Genomic DNA, 16124 nt, shown 5'->3' with positions numbered 1-16124 from the left:
GTTTTCTGTCTTTTCTCCTTCTATTCTCCATCTCAGTCTCTTATATTACTAGCAGGTGTTGGAGCAGTTGGTCTGGGTCTCAGCCTGCTGGTTCTGGCCGTATACCTGACCCTCTTGTGTTGCTGGCACAGAGACATAGACGAAGACACCAAAAGGCCAAACAACTGCTGTGTCACCTGGGCTGCTATCATCACAGGCCTCATCATATGGTGAGTTTGGGCTGGTTGGATAATGCCATTATGGTGCTACTACAGCCAAGAAACTCACAGTACATATGTAATGACAACGCCAGTCACTCAACATGTGAACATTAATGAACTGGAGGCTCTTTATTTATTGTCCATTTTATCCACTTAGGGGTTTTAACATGGTTATGAAATAGATTTAAATTAAAGTGGATCCTCTTGATGAACTACAAAAGCAAAAAAGACTTCAGCCAGGAAAATGATTGCTTTTATATTTTAACTGCTAATGTCTACAACAGCTGCAAGAGAAGTGTCAGAAGAGAAAATTTATCGAAGAAAAAGCCTTCCATTTAGAGTGAACACAGCACATAATCACAATGAGTGATACATTTGAGTGGTAAAAAAAGAACATTAAGGGTTTTAGCAGGCAACAGCACTTAAACATGAACAGGACAAATTGGTGGCCAACTTTGTCCAGCAGGGACTCCAAAATCAACCAAGACAGTCTAGCTGCAGACCATTTATTTCTGATGGCCTCTCTCATAGACCGTTAGTCTGAGCGGGGTTTATCTCAGAATAGAAGTACACGCTAAAACTTTCAAAATAAAATCAGATTAAACTTCCATTCAGGGTTAATGTAAGGGTTAAGGTTAGAAAATGTTTCATTAAGCCAAGTAAACAGGGAAAAAAACGTGTCCTCTGTGAAAACATTCCAACGCAGCCAGCATGGCTTTCGTAGCTCTGTTAGCTGCTTAAGCTACATAGATAACAGAGCTACGTACCTAAAGGAGATAAAGCTAAGCTCTCAAAGCAGCTATGTAAGCTAAGTAGATAAGCTATGTTAGCTTTAAAGCTCTTGTGTGAAAGCTAACTTAGCTACATTGGCTTACGTAGTAACGTGAACTAAATAGCTAGCGTAGCTATGTTACCTTTAGCTAAAGCTATTTTACACTAGAGTTCACACAATATGCCTGTAGACATTCAGAGACTGGCAGTCATCAGATGCTACCCAGCACACCAATCACAGCGCTTGCAGTCTGCTTTGTTTTGACCAGCAGTTACATTCTATGAGGCAGTGCTTATTAGGCTACGTGCATTGTGTCGGGGCAGTGTTAACATAAGGCGTGTGCTACAGGGTAGATTTATAGTTAAGCAGATGGATAGATAAATGAGCTTTATTAATCCCAAACTGGGAAACTGCAGTGTTACAGCAGCTAGTTATCAACACTTGAAGCAGCAGAAGAATGAATACACCGTAAATTAGCCTTAATTAGTGATTTAATGTAGTGAAAAGTTAGAAAGTTTAAACATATTTACAAGCAGTAAGTTATTTAACATTAAACATAACGTGTCAAAAAATTGAATGAATAAAAATAAGAGTAGAAATAGCAATTAAAAATATATTGCCTATTGCAGGAAGTATTAACAGAGAGTAAACATATATTACTTTGGGGTTCGGGTTTATATGTGCAAGATGAGACCACTTGTCACAGCTGTGGATGTCTCATTACATCAATCACTAATCAGAACTGTTTTGTGCATTGCCTAAATTAGGCAGATTCAACACAGAAGTATCGATCAGGATAAAATATGTGCACAATTAGCCAAGTGAATGATTAATTTTTTTTTCCCTCATTAGTCAACCGAAATTACTCCTTTCCTGATTTAATTATCCTTTTTGTTGGGGTTTTTATGATTATTATTTTTAAAACCATTATGAATATTGGAATTTCTTTCATTTTTAGTCATGAATAATCTATCCAGTTTGAAATTACATGATTCTGTATTTAAAACCATTTTGTTTCATTTTTGGTTTTTGTACCACCTTAAACTAAGTGGAACTGACTTTCTGTGCAGACCTGTATTTACTTAGAATGAAAATAAGGAACCTCAGGTAGATCGAAGATTATGGCATGAACTTAAAGGCAATCCCTTTAAGACAATCTTATATTGTCTCGGAGGTCCCCAAAACATGCCTGTGAAGTTTGTTGCTGAAAAACACTCCAGTATAGGATTTTTGCATGTATAAAAACCCCTCTGTTTCAGCCCTTCTCAGAACGAGCTGTTTCTGTGGCTTTAAATGGTAATTAGCTGCCTGACTCCACCTCTGACCACACCACGCTCAGGATATTGATGTGGCACTCCTGATGTTACAGACACTTTTATCCAAAGTTAAGGACCTGAATAGGGTTCGAACCATCGATCTCCCAGATCAAAGTCAGCAGGGTAACCCACTGAGGCATCTCAGGTGGCAGCTGAGAGGAAGATCAGGAGAGGATGGTGGAAATCTCCCAAGCAGGGAGGGCCAACCAAGCCTAGGGGCAGATACTTACTCCCCATGTGACATCATGAGGGTAAAATCTGAGAACAGCTTGTTTTAGCAAACATATTTTGAAAGGTGGTGAAAGAGACGGTCGAAGGGAATGGATTTTTCTGGTATTTGAGACGATTGTGGACAGGCAAGGGGCACATATTTTTGTTAGAAAAGCCTGAAAAAGTGATTTTTGCATAATATGTCTCCTTTAACCATGGAAAAAGGAGCTGGTTATGAATTGAGAAAGGAATAAGTGAATGGTAAACTGGTGTCTCAAGCTGTCTGTGAGATTTTTTTAAGTGAAATGAGACATTAAGGAGCAGTGGTGGACTTACTGTGGCTGCAGAGAGATTCTGAAGTGGCATAATCAAAATGTGCTAAAGGGGACAGTACAGTATGAGATTTATCACATTTTTAAAGCTCTATATATGGAGCTGAATTAATTGGGATCAATGCATTAACTCTGTCTGTGCTAATTTTTAGGGTTGGAATTTAACCTGCCACTACGGCTGGTGGATTCAAATCCAGCCACTCTATTTAAAGAAACAGCGTTATTTAATGAGGTATAACATAAAAATCAAGGTTTATGGTGTTTACACCATAGGCTGTCTAATAAGAGGGAGTGGTTGCACAAATAATCCAAACTGTTCCTTACTTTAAACCGTGTTTTGCAACCAGTTCAGTACCAGACCATGAAAACATTTGCTGTGCTTCCTATCGTAGCACAATAAATTCATTGGAAATTTCCTACATTATAAGTTTAAGACTAACTGGAATTTATTATTTTTATGCTTTAGTTCAAACCTACCTTTAGCAGATAAAGTAGTTGCAGTGGAGAACTACTACGATACTGAGGTTGTTTTTTTGCCAGTGAGCATGTAGTCCAGTTTGCTTTGCTTGTAAAGTCAGTAGGAAAAAGCAGAAAAAAAGGGGTTTGAATGAATTTACTCCAACAAAATCACTCCTTTAGGTAAGGCTTCTTTTATTTGCCTGCCCCAGTGGCTGGTTAGTTGAGCAAATTCACCTGACACTGCTTTAAAATACCCACATTTGGTTGGTGGCAGTGCTAATTTACCACTCTGATCCAGACCCACAAGGCCAATCAAATGCTTTGTCTTGGCAGCTGTCTTGGCCTGTGGCTGTGATCAAAAGCAACTGTCACACTAGCTTAATACTCTACAACCCAGATGTGGACCAGCACAGAGGATGTATGGCATCTTGTAGAGTGGGGTGATTTGGCTCAGAGGTGGACACAGATACTCAGAAATTGAAGACCTTTAATTGTTGCTTTTAATCCTTGAGTTGTTAATTGTGTTAATGGTTAACAAAAGTGTTAACGCTGATGTTTAATCTGCTCAAAACTAAATGGAGTTTTTTTAATGTTAAGATTAAAATCCTGTGAAAGTCTGAGAGTCCACCCTAAGGCCATCACTGTGTTTTCCCCTCCTTATCACAAATACTGCTGTCCCTAAGTACTTCACTAAAACATTAGGATTCTTGTGATTCTGACCATTTCACGATCCAGCAAACACAGCCGCCCATTGAATCTTCTGCCAAACAATTTGTAGGGTCATTTAAGTCACCATTTACAAGATCTCTTGAACTCTCCTGGTCATAATATTCCAACAGATGTGGTCTTGTTGCATCAGTAAGAGTCCCCAAGATCCACAGTGAATAATTTAGGGGGGGGTACATCCATAAATATCCACAGATTGCTTAAAATCAGAGGCAGCATTTCAAAATAAAATCACCTGGGGCACTTTGGCTGTTATACAGGCTTTCTAAAGTATTGGAGGCTGTATGCTCTTGGTCTGTCAGAAGACGTTATTGATCATTTTGAATAAGATGAATGTAAGTGAGGGAGGAATACAAAGCAAAGTGGCCTTAACTGCACAGGCTTGGTAGTTACAGTAGCAGCATAAAAGCAGGATTTAGAACCCACCTGTACATTTCAGCTAAGGGCCATTGTGGCTGTTGTGTTACTGACAGGGCCCCTCTCAGCTGACAGCTAGGCAGTCGTACTTCTAAACCCCTCAGCTGACCGATCAGCTGACCACACCAACTGAAACTCTGACAGCAGATTGCTCTACTTACTTTATTTTAGTGCTTCACCAAACCATAAAACTGTATTCAGCTTTTGAGTACTGTTTTTGCATCATTCTGTGCCAACCTCTCTTATTGTCCCATGTTTATTAGCTGAAAATCTTTATTCTAATGCCAATCCATACAAGCATAAACTATCAAGTGGCTTCCAAAAAACTTTCAAAACATCACTGGATATAATCATGTTTTTTGTCTGATTTAATACACTTTTAGAAAAGATTATCCCATTAGAAATTAAAAAGAAAAATGAACAAATGGGCATCCAAAAAGGTTAAATTAAATTTGCCCACAGATCTGCTTAAACTTGTGACAGTGTTGGCTTTTAACTTTGTTAACTCTCTCTGTTTCTACCAGGCCACTGCTGCAGCACACAGGGTCTCTGTTGTAATGTTAAGTGACCCAGCATGATGCTGTTTAGCTAAGGAGCTGTGTTATCTGTAGCCACCACTCTGTGCTCACATCTCTCTCTGTAGGAGCTTGTTCTAATGGACTTCAGTGTACTTGGCTCCACAAGAAACTACAACATACAGTGTCTAATTAGATACCATACACAAGAAGGAGGTTAAATGCACCATATTTGCATTACATAACAGTATGGTTCAGAGCAGTATTGTAGCTATTTTTACATACTTACTCATGACATTTTCTAGAAAATTATTGGTTGTACCACCGCTGGATTTTCCAGAGTTGGTTGTCCACACAGGGGCCACACAGTGTGAGACTATCCCCGTTGGGTAGGAAGGGCTAAGAGTGCGCTTTTAAGCAGGACATGACATTCAAGAACCTGGAAACTTTAGACAAAGCTATGGAGTCTGCTTTATGATGCTATAATGATAATATTTACCTTTATACCAATGCCTGTATTTCATTACAGAAATTGCACTAGCCATTACTAGTGAACTTTTGCATCAGGAGTGATAATATCTGTCCCACCCCAGCCCAGATGGTAAAGGGGTCATCTTGCTGGCTGGTGGTCAGTGTTAAATATATACTCTTATCCACAAACACCCCACTGTAATCTGTGTAGTGCACATTTGGTACAAGGAAAGTTCAGAAAGCTTCGAAAGTCAGCAGAGGTGGAAAAAGTAAACTACTATTATACTCAAATAAAAGTAAAATTACTCTGGTTAAAATCTACTCAAGTAAAATTTTAAAAAGTCAGTTTACTTTGAGTACTGAGTAGCTAATGAGGAGTCGTAAAGTAAAATATGATGTTTCCTTATTGACAAGAACAACAAGCGATTAGACCTCCATCAAGGTTGTTGGAGGTCTAAAATGACAGAGCTGCACTAACTCTAAAATCTATGTCAAGGTGGGTCTCCTCGGGCAAGAACAAAGCAGAGAGTCAACCTCACAGCAAGGCCATTCATGCTAATTAAGATTATGCACCATGGCTCTTTTAGGAGCCCTTAAAATCACAGGTGGGGGCTCTAGCTCGGCGGATAACTTCACTCATGGTGCAAATATGTTTCACATCAAAAACACCAACAATCCACTAAATTCATAAGCAGAAGGACCCCAGTAAGTACCACTGTACAACAGGGAACATCCAAACAAAATAAAACACATCTAAACACTCTACCCAAGGGCATGATGGGCACACTGCCCACACATCCCCCCTGGATTTGAAGTCACGATGGGAAGAGCCTCAATTGACTTTTAACAGAGTTGAACAAACTGGTGGATCAACACCGTCAAATAACTCCAACACTGAAGACCATTTCACTCAGAATGGAGTTAAAATAACATTTTGAGAGTTTTTTTATGCCTTAAGATCACTGCCTGTGTAGGAGGAATGCATCTTTCTGTCCAAGTGTGCAGTGTCTCTGTGAGCGCCCTCGAGGTGACTCACTTTATTGGACATTCACGGACATTTGTTCTAAGTAGGCTGTTATGGGATTTTATGTTACTTTTATGGCTTTATGGCTCAACAGTTATTATCCTCTAATAGGTTGTTTGTAGTCATGTGAACCCAGTGAGGTGCTAAAATCAGATGAGGGGCAGGAAGCAACAAACAGCGGTTACAAACCAATGTAGATGAAGGAAATTTAGACTGTACATAGACCTGTATGCTGCAGGTCTCCGAAAATGTCTTCATACATAGGTTACGAACCAAAAAGGTGATTTTAACTTATTCACTGATTTGCCTGGTATGGAGGCAGGTGATATCACAAATGACCATGTCTGGCAGACCTCCTTCTACATGTCTAGCTACATAAAGAGAGATGAAAGTCTTGAGAAATCTTGCATTAAGCTAAGAGGCTAGCCGCACCCCTTTAACAGCTTTTCTCCCTTGTTTTGTCATAGATATGCTTTTTATGGAAACTGATAACTATAAAGCAAAAAAAAATTGTGACACAAACGACAAATTACCGATGTGCCATTCAGGAAGTAGCTAGTTATATGAGCCAACTCTTATATGAACCTATGGAGCTGGCTCCCATGAGAGAACAAGTTTCCTTTCTTCCATTTGTGGTATTATTTAATACACATATAAAAAAACACACTGGTACTGATGAAAAGCCGTTGGGGAATCAGTCAATCAGCCCATACTGCTGAACTGAGCCAAATGATTCAAATCTCTTACGAGAGATTTTCTATCCGAATGAGTGAGCCTGGATGGACATTGGATGTGGAAACACAGTCAAGATCAGGGTTTACTGTGCGAAACAATGACATATTGTACTGAGCCAAACTAGATTGCTTCATGGAAGTGGACCATACTCAAGCTTTACATGGAGCCTTTTAATCCATGTCTGCCATATTTTTTCTAAGCTTTTTTTCTGAGTTTGCCACTACTTTCAGGACTCAATAGCTAAATTTGTCTTAATCTTACCACAGAATGCAGCATGGGGGGGACAAGGGTACTGATTACCCGGGCCCACAGTGGGGAGGGGCCCTTGAGAAGCCTGCAATGAATAGTGTTTTTTTTTTTTCTTAGTAATTAGTGACATTATTATATTATTACATGAATCGAAAGTGACTAAATTAATCGGTCAACAGACTGAAACTTGTATCAAATAGAATAAAATAAAATGCTAAGGAGGCCTGCTTCTCCCTTAAAAATGTCCAAATGGTGTAGTCCAGCACTACGAAATTAAACTGCAACTAAATTTAACTTTACCATAGTAAGAATATTGCTCTTAAATTGAGAAATCTGGTTCAAAAATAAGAAAAATGCATAGATATTTGTAAAAATGACGCAAGACCCCCTTAACTGGGCCCCCCAGTTAAGGGGGCCCTGTGTAATATTCTTCGTGGGGGGCCCTAAATTCCTGGCTATGCCCCTGGTTAGAGCCATAAACATCACAAATGCTGACATTTTGATAGCACTCCTCTATGCAGCAAATTCTTCTTGCCACCCATCTGGAGTTCATGTCTGTGATGGGACGTCACTGCAAACAACCTCTATGCATAGCCTACCTCTGCACTGTGAAATCATGTTAATCATGTGTTTGCAAAAGGTCCCTACACTCTATGGTTGTGCAGCATAAAAATTTTATCACGCCCTCCTGCCAGCTGGTAGTACATTTTCCTGAACATTTCCTGCTGCATTCTTACATCAGCTCACCCTAACATATCGTGAAAAATTAACTAGTGAGCTGACAGGAAGAAGTATAGGTCAAGTCTGGGTGAAACATTCAGCCGTTGGTGTTACCACATACAGCTCACTCTAAAACTTTGGCAAGTTTTCAGATGTTTTGTGAACATGTACAAGAGCCTTTAGCTACTTACGCTTTATATAAGGGATAATAGCATTTGTCTTACACTTCATATTTATGTTTACTTTAAAGTGTTTCAGCACGAAAAAAAGTTGCTACTAGAGTAGCCAAGTTGGTCTTTATTACTGTTAAAAAAAAAAAAAAAACTGTGTTCATATACAGATGTGCATTCAGGCAGTATTCAATCAATCAATCCATCAATCAATCAATCTATCTTTATTTATATGGCACTTTTCATACAATGCAGTGTAGCACAAAGTGCTTTGCACACAACAGAGAATTAAAAGAAAAATACATTTGTGCACATCTGCCCCTCCCCCGTCCCCCTCCTCCCCCACAGATTGGATCTCCTTGGTTTCTATGCAGGCCTTCTTAGTGGGCGTTCGTAAACAGTTTAAAAGAAACACATAGCAAATACAAAGCATTAATGAGATAATGCATTCCCAAGTAAGGAATTAAGATGAGGCCTTATGAACTTGACCTTTGACCCTTCAAAGTCCAATCAGTTCATTCTTTGGTCAAAGTGGACATTTTTTCTAAGTTCTAAGAACATTAACTTTAACCCTCGAAGACTGAACTTGTCGTATACAACAAGAAGAGACATATAACTTATAAAAAGTTAACTTTTGAACCATATATTGAGTTCCACAGCATATTGCTGCATATAAAAAGTTTATCTAAGGATACACAGTTATGACTGACTGAGGTGGGAAGAGGAGAAAGAAGATGCAAGATGGGGGGAGAGAAATAGCATTGATTTTAATGCCTGCTTTCATTTGGTGTTAAATTGCACCACCTCTAGTGTTCATGCTAGCGTGTTAGAGCTGGCACTACATGTGAATGGGACAGTAGCTGTTTGCTCAGTGGAGTAGTTTGCATACATTTTGGGTGAGTTTAGTAGATTTCCCCTTTGCACATGATCTGTGGATTAGGTGCAATCTTTTTGTTGCCATTTTTAAAGCTAAAGGCTGCGCATAAAGCTATTCTCAAGTAGATCTGCCCCATTGCCATTACTGCATGAGGTCTTTGTGACTCTTATGGCATATCATTGCAGAAATACTTAAAGCTTTTAGTGTTTTGTAATTCTAATGAGGTGTTTGATTAACTTAGGCACATAAAAAACAAAACAGCAACATTCAAGAAAAGACAAATGACTCCACTGGGAGTTTTAAAGGTTTATCCTGATGCTTGGGTGTTTTATTGATGCACATTTCAAGCTATTGCAGATGTAGCTGAATTGAAAATATGTTATTTATGTAAGGAATGCTTCCATTGAAACACAAAGAGATGCATTTAACACAAAACTTACATAACCTGGCACTCAGTATATTTTCAATAAAATGTTGGGTCATGGGATTTGATTGGTTTAAATGGGAAGAATTCACCTCATTTATGAAAGATCTATTTGTTTATCGTGATTCACATTTCATTTTAATTCCACGTTATATTCAAGGAGAATTATATTTCAGCTCCACGGCAGAACTTAAATGGAAAGAGGATTTAAGAGCTGCAGCACCTCTCCGGGTGATTATTTCTGAGCCCAGCAGGATGAATGGGGTAAATTAAGGTTAAAGATAGAAAACAAATCTAATATTCTAAAAAGCCTCCCTCCTAGTGTCACTCTCTGTTAGCTCTGATACAGTTTATTATAGCAGCGGTGCTCAGGTCTCCACTGAATCAAGGCATTTATCTGTTATTACTTGTTCATTCAGCGTGGCCATTTGTTCAGCTCATAACATGATCTGAATACTGAGGTATAATTGTTGCTGCCTTTTGTGGGGTAATCCATCCTTGGAGGAACAGGGACTCTAAATATCCTGGAGCCTTGTCGTGTATTGTGTTGGTTTCTTTTAACACCTCTGGCTGCGGTCGACAGCTTTCTCTACAGCCACAAAAACACTAATGCTTCCCTGGAGGCTAAACTGCCCCTTGATGTCCTGTGTCATTACAGTTTCATTACTGTGTCATTACTGGGCTTTTATTGTTGCTGACATGTCACTGGGTTAGTCTCAGGGTTAATATAGAGCTCATTATCCATGCCGCAGCATATCAACTGGAACATAACTGCCCTGAAAAGCAGAAAGCCATATTGTTAGTTTTCTTTAACCAGCTGAATGAAGACATTTTTACAACCACATCCTTGCCGTTTGCATTGTAAGGATTACTGTAATTCTCTCTCTTTTTTGCTCGGGCACGTTTTGTGCCGACGATGCCCCAAATGCCCCTAATCATAACCGGAGGGAATGGGTTTAATGGAAGAGACAGGCAGCAGGTTTCATTATACTTACAAGGTTACAGTGACAGGATGCTGGCAGACACCAAAAAGAAATACACTAAAGCATTCACACTGACATATGACACGCATCCTGGCAGGATGTAACAGGAAATAAAATAAGACTCCACGTCCTGTCTTTGCACTTAACTAACTTCCTCCATAGATGATAGTGTTAACATGGGCTAGGGGGGCTTTTGTGTTTGTTTGTTTCTTTTGTGGTTTTGCAGCACAGATGGTGTTAAAAGTCCCTAACATATGAGTCACTATGAAAGTAAACAAGGCCTAAGTACCCTTTATTAAGCTTTAGTGTGCATATGGTATCCATGAAACGACACTCCTGATCTCACTTCCTGATGTGGGTGATCCTCTGATGGCAGAGACAGCTCATGGAAAGTGTTACTAAAATCTTCCTATTTCTAGCAATGCAATCTAGTATGATGAGAATATATCATTTTAGACTCTTAGCAGTGGGAGTTAGCTGAATCTGAGGTCAGGACACCAATCATTTCTATAACAAAGGCTCACGCTGCAAGAAGATGCACAGTATTGATCCTCTATCAAACACTCTTGATACCTTTTCTTTTTTTTTTAGATGCTACAGATTTCTAAGGGTTTCTTTTATGCCGTGAATGGGAAATTAAATTCAAAGTTACTGCTAAGAAAAGTTTTTTCTCTCTTTCACAATCTGTTTGTGAGATAAAAGGGTAAACAAAACAGATGGAAGAATAAAGGGATGAGAGAGGGATCTTACAGGGTGAAATATGACAAATGTGAAAAGTTTGTCTTTCAGAAATCAGCTCCTCTGATACAACATCCAAGCCCATATGGCTCTTAGGAGGAAAAAAATGAGTCATATGGGAGGAGAGGTATTGCCAGACTTCATTTAGACATACTCCTTGACTACTAGATGACTTCAAAAATGAGCCTTGAATTTCAGGGTTCATTTTGAATTCCACCAAATAATCCAAATGTCTCTAAATAGTACAGCTACTAACAAAAAAGCTTGTTTGCCTGCCATAGATTGGCCTCACAACTGACAATGCATATCAGAGCAAAACCAAGCCATGACGTCAAAGGAACTACCAGGAAAGGAAAGTTTAGCCCAATGAGGATTCTTCCAAGAGCTGGCAAAAATGAGCAATCAGGGGGGGAAGTGCCTTAGTAAGAGAGATGACCAAGGACCTGATGGTCACCTGATGCAAGCCCAGCTCAGACCTTAGATATTAGCTCATATGGTAACACATGTTCTGTTTGTGTGCACAGCTTTTGGAGGAGAGTGTGAGGGTTACGAGAACAAAAGCATGATTTTATCTAACAAAATATTCTTCTTTGTACAAATGTTTGTCAGGGTAGCCTTTCAAAACAAGATTTTCATTCCCATTTCACAAATAACTGCTTTTGAGTCCAAAACCAGCTGTTTGCAAAGCGACAAACTGAATCACAGGCAACATCTCTGTAAACCAGACGGATACAGTGGATAGCTGGGCTGATTTTCAAAGATGACTCCCACCTTTTACACGCTGAATTTCATCTCTGCAGGTATAAAATACCAGCCTGCAAAACCAAGACATATAGAATTGCTTTATCCCAGCAGCCATCATGAGTTAAACAAGTCATAGCAAAACAGATTCAATGTTGAAGGAGTAAAATTCTTTGTAATTTATTGTCTATTATTAAACTGTAAAACATATTTCTTCTTTTTTTTGTCTTTTTCTATATTTTTCACCTACCGTGTTTTATAGTTGTTGAAGATATATCTTTTACTTATTACTTTTCACTGATCCATGTATTTTTATCTTACTTTAACTTTGCTTTTATTAATCGTGGTTTATATCTTGTTTTTACTAAAGGTTACCACCGTGGTAGCTTTGACTACTATGGTCACTTGACTTGATCATGTTTTGTCCTGTCCTGTGATGTTGATTGTTAAATGTGTGTGAAAAGGAGGCTGACTCACTCACATGGTGACACATTATCATTGCACTTCATTGAGTCATTTTGTACATGCACTCCTACATTTTATATTTTTATATATCTTAAAACATGTAGGTGTTAAACAGTATATTTCACAGATTAAAGGCTTTTGAACATTAAGGAAAATGCAAATCAACTGCACAAAAATGCAAACAATTTGGAGACAATTTGATGCACCTTTCAGTGCACATAAGGAGTGATGCAATTTTGTCTGTCTGTCTAAAAAATATTCTACCATCGGTAGCGAGTGTTTTGATTGGTCGGGTGCGTGCTCGTCAGAGCGAAACTTTGAAAAATTCAAACATCATTAAAAAAAAATATCAGCTGCTATTACACAGGGCAGAATTATGCTGCTGATGTGAAAGCTTGCATTGACTTGTTACATGCTTAGAAAAAATATTTCTTGCAAATGACTTGCACAAAAACACACTTGGTGTGCAAAGGCCTTGAGCCTTTTGAAGCAGTCTCCCCTGTACTATAGGTCATAGTTTCAGACTACACTGGGGTAACATCTCTTTGAAATTATTTGATTCCCAGTTCTAGAAACTCAAAAGAAACCATTCAAATTGTAAATCTAGACTTTAACATTGGTTTTCAGAAAAAGCACAGAAAGGAGCACCTTCCAAACAAAAAAACTTTTTTAAGGTGCCCGACACAGCGTGCGACCAGAAGCATCTTCTGGGTAGACTGCAAAAACTGAATTGCCTTTTGGGATAAATAAAGTTGTCTGAATCTGAATCTGAAAAAAGACTTACTAAGAAAGGAGAAGTGTCAGCACTCAAAAAGTCCTTTTTGGTAGTTTTATTCAAGGCAGCAAGGCACAACAGACGTGTTTCGACTTAGTCTTCCTCAGTAAATGAAAAAAACAGTAAATGGTCATTTAGAAGCTCTATTTTGTCTGCCTCTGTTGCTTTTAATCTCAGTATAATGCAATATAGTTCAGTAATGTCACGCCCCGCATCCTTCAGTACAACCATTAAGTTGAATCAGCACCTCTTTAAAGCAGTTCCAACATTAAACTGAAAAGTATAACCTTCATAAAGTCTTCCTCAGTGTTTATCGCTGTTTAACGTTGGTTTTGAAATCCAAATCAATAAAAAAAAAAAAAAAAACCTTGATTCAGCATGGTTAATTGTAAATCCAGTGATTAATTGCAATATAAAGCATGGTTGTTTCAAATCCCTGACTGAAATATAGCAGTTAGGTTTTTGTGCAAAATGTTGCAGGTTTTTTTTTTTTTTTTTTTTTTTAATCCTATGAGTTTTTTTCTTGCATGCTTTTTCTACATTCAAACATATAGAGCTTTCACTTCAACATAAAAGTCATTTTTGGTGGGACACTTTTCTGTCCCTTGTTGTACTGCATCAACTACTGGTCAGTGTGTTAAATTTTAATGGGATAGTGGATTAAAAAGGTCCAACATTGGTTCTTGCCATATTTGTTGTTTACAAAAATGCCTGTTTTTCTTAAATCCGCCCCCATGAGATAAACAGCTGTGATTGACCCAAACCAGGTCAGATGAAAATCTGTTGTAAAATACTCACACATCTGTCGCAGCAAATAAAACATGAGCTTGCAGATTTGTTGGCCTTCTGGACTATTAAGAAATCTGAGACGTTGTAAAAAGATGAAATTACTTAGAATCACACATTCATACAACATAATGTCGAACCAAAGATGTTTTAATTTATGAATTATTTATTTTCTAAAGTTTCCCATTTGCCAGAAGCAGTCTGTGAGTGTAAAATAATAAATATTCAGAAATAAGAGAAGGATTATGAAAAACAACATAAAGCCTTTGGTGTGGTACATATTTCCCCTTAAGCCTCAATGTTTTCCTCTCTTTGGGAAATAATGAAGAGTGTTTCTGAGTCTAACTTGTCCTTTACAGCCCACAATCAAGAAGTACCGTCATGAAACAAACACTTCCTGTTATTTATTAATTTCTTCTTCTTCTTTTTTTTTCACAGTTCTGCTGTAGGAGTGGGTTTCTATGGAAACAGTGAGACCAATGATGGGGTGTACCAGCTGACCTACTCGCTCTACAATGCCAATCACACATTGGGTGGCATCAACAATCTGGTGAGGGAAGCGAGCCAAGCTCTGTGCAAAATACAATCTGATCAGCATCATTATCATTACATGTGTTTCAGTGATACTAGTAACACTTTTACAGTAAATGAGTCCAATGTTAACGGACTAATAATGTGATGGGAATTCATTTTTCTTGCCTTACTTTATGTGATCACTGAATTTTGTTTAAGCCAAAGCCAAAACAGCCCTGTACTTAAAAACAGTGATTTACAGCTGGTAGACACCAGAACCCCACCTCTAATAACAGGGGGTGCGCATCTGTCTCAGAGCAGCACTTCCCCGCAGGGGGTCCGTATCCTCTTTTTGTCAGCGTGAAGGAATCGAGGTGACTGCTACTGCCTCAGGATTTGTAAATAGGGATTCTTCTCTATACAACTCCTGACCTGCATTCAGGGAAGTTATTTGGGAGGCTTATAGTGTGTGTGCGTGTGGGGGTGTGTGTGTGTGGGGGGGGGGGGTGCACGAAAATTCAGAACAAGGCCCCTGCAAGAAGCAGTGCTCACAATGAGGAAGAAGAGGATTAACTCCCATCTGCGGTGCGTTAATGGATGTTAAGCCTCTCCCCCTTTCCATCTCACGCTCTCTCGCTATCTGTACTGTAAATGTGTGTTTCTGTGTGCGTTAACGGCCATGTTAGTGCCTCACATCCACTTAAGGGGCCTCATATGTGCACATATTGTATTAATGTATGTACAGAAGAGATTTATGTTCACTCTCTAAATGCGAGGGCTCATTATGACTAATATGGACATGGGAAAGATTTACATTTAATCCATTTGTGATCCACACATTGATGTGAATGATACAATTTAGGTCATGGATAAATGGATGCTCATGAAGTGTGCACTAAACACCCCTGATTGCCAGTTTTACAGCCTATATATATGCGTTAGTTTAAAAGTTTAGGTCTTGTTGAAACAGTAAACGGTCATTTAGAAGCTCTATTTTGTCTGCCTCTGTTGCTTTTAATCTCAGTATAATGCAATATAGTTCAGTAATGTCACGCCCCGCATCCTTCAGTACAACCATTAAGTTGAATCAGCACCTCTTTAAAGCAGTTCCAAAATTAAACTGAAAAGTATAACCTTCATAAAGGCACCATTCACACCAGGCCCGCTGTATTGGACTGCATTAGTTTCACTTTGGTGTAACAAATAACCTGGAGAAGGGGTGCCGTTTGCAGTACAGCAATTTCTTTGTGCAACAGAAAGCAAAAGGAATTCAACTTTGATGATTTCACATCCTTTCTTCTGACTTTTCCCCTCGCTGCAACATCCCGGTATTGATTTGATCCCGTAGTATGATATACTGCATCTGCATTAGAAACACACATGTTCCCCTGGGAAGCAAAGGCTTTCCCACTTCTAAAATCATATCTGAATGTAATGCATTCTGCTCTGCTCCGCTTACAGAGCTGATGACTTGGCCAGTTCTGTAAAGAAAAGCTGCTTTACTCT

The 16124-nt window shown here is 38.8% G+C and overlaps 1 protein-coding gene across 1 annotated transcript in view; it reads left to right on the top strand.

Moving 5' to 3' along the window:
* Positions 1–16124, top strand: part of LOC121503872 (protein tweety homolog 2-like) — a 68595-nt gene that overhangs the window by 7990 nt on the left and 44481 nt on the right. Inside the window, exons 2-3 of the mRNA XM_041778445.1 lie at positions 37–209; positions 14544–14655. Coding sequence (XP_041634379.1) covers positions 37–209; positions 14544–14655 — 285 coding nt within the window. The remainder of the gene's footprint in view (positions 1–36; positions 210–14543; positions 14656–16124) is intronic.

The sequence above is a fragment of the Cheilinus undulatus genome, linkage group 21 (assembly GCF_018320785.1).
Source record: "Cheilinus undulatus linkage group 21, ASM1832078v1, whole genome shotgun sequence".
Lineage (NCBI taxonomy): Eukaryota > Metazoa > Chordata > Actinopteri > Labriformes > Labridae > Cheilinus > Cheilinus undulatus.
This window is presented reverse-complemented; position numbering and strand designations above follow the sequence as displayed.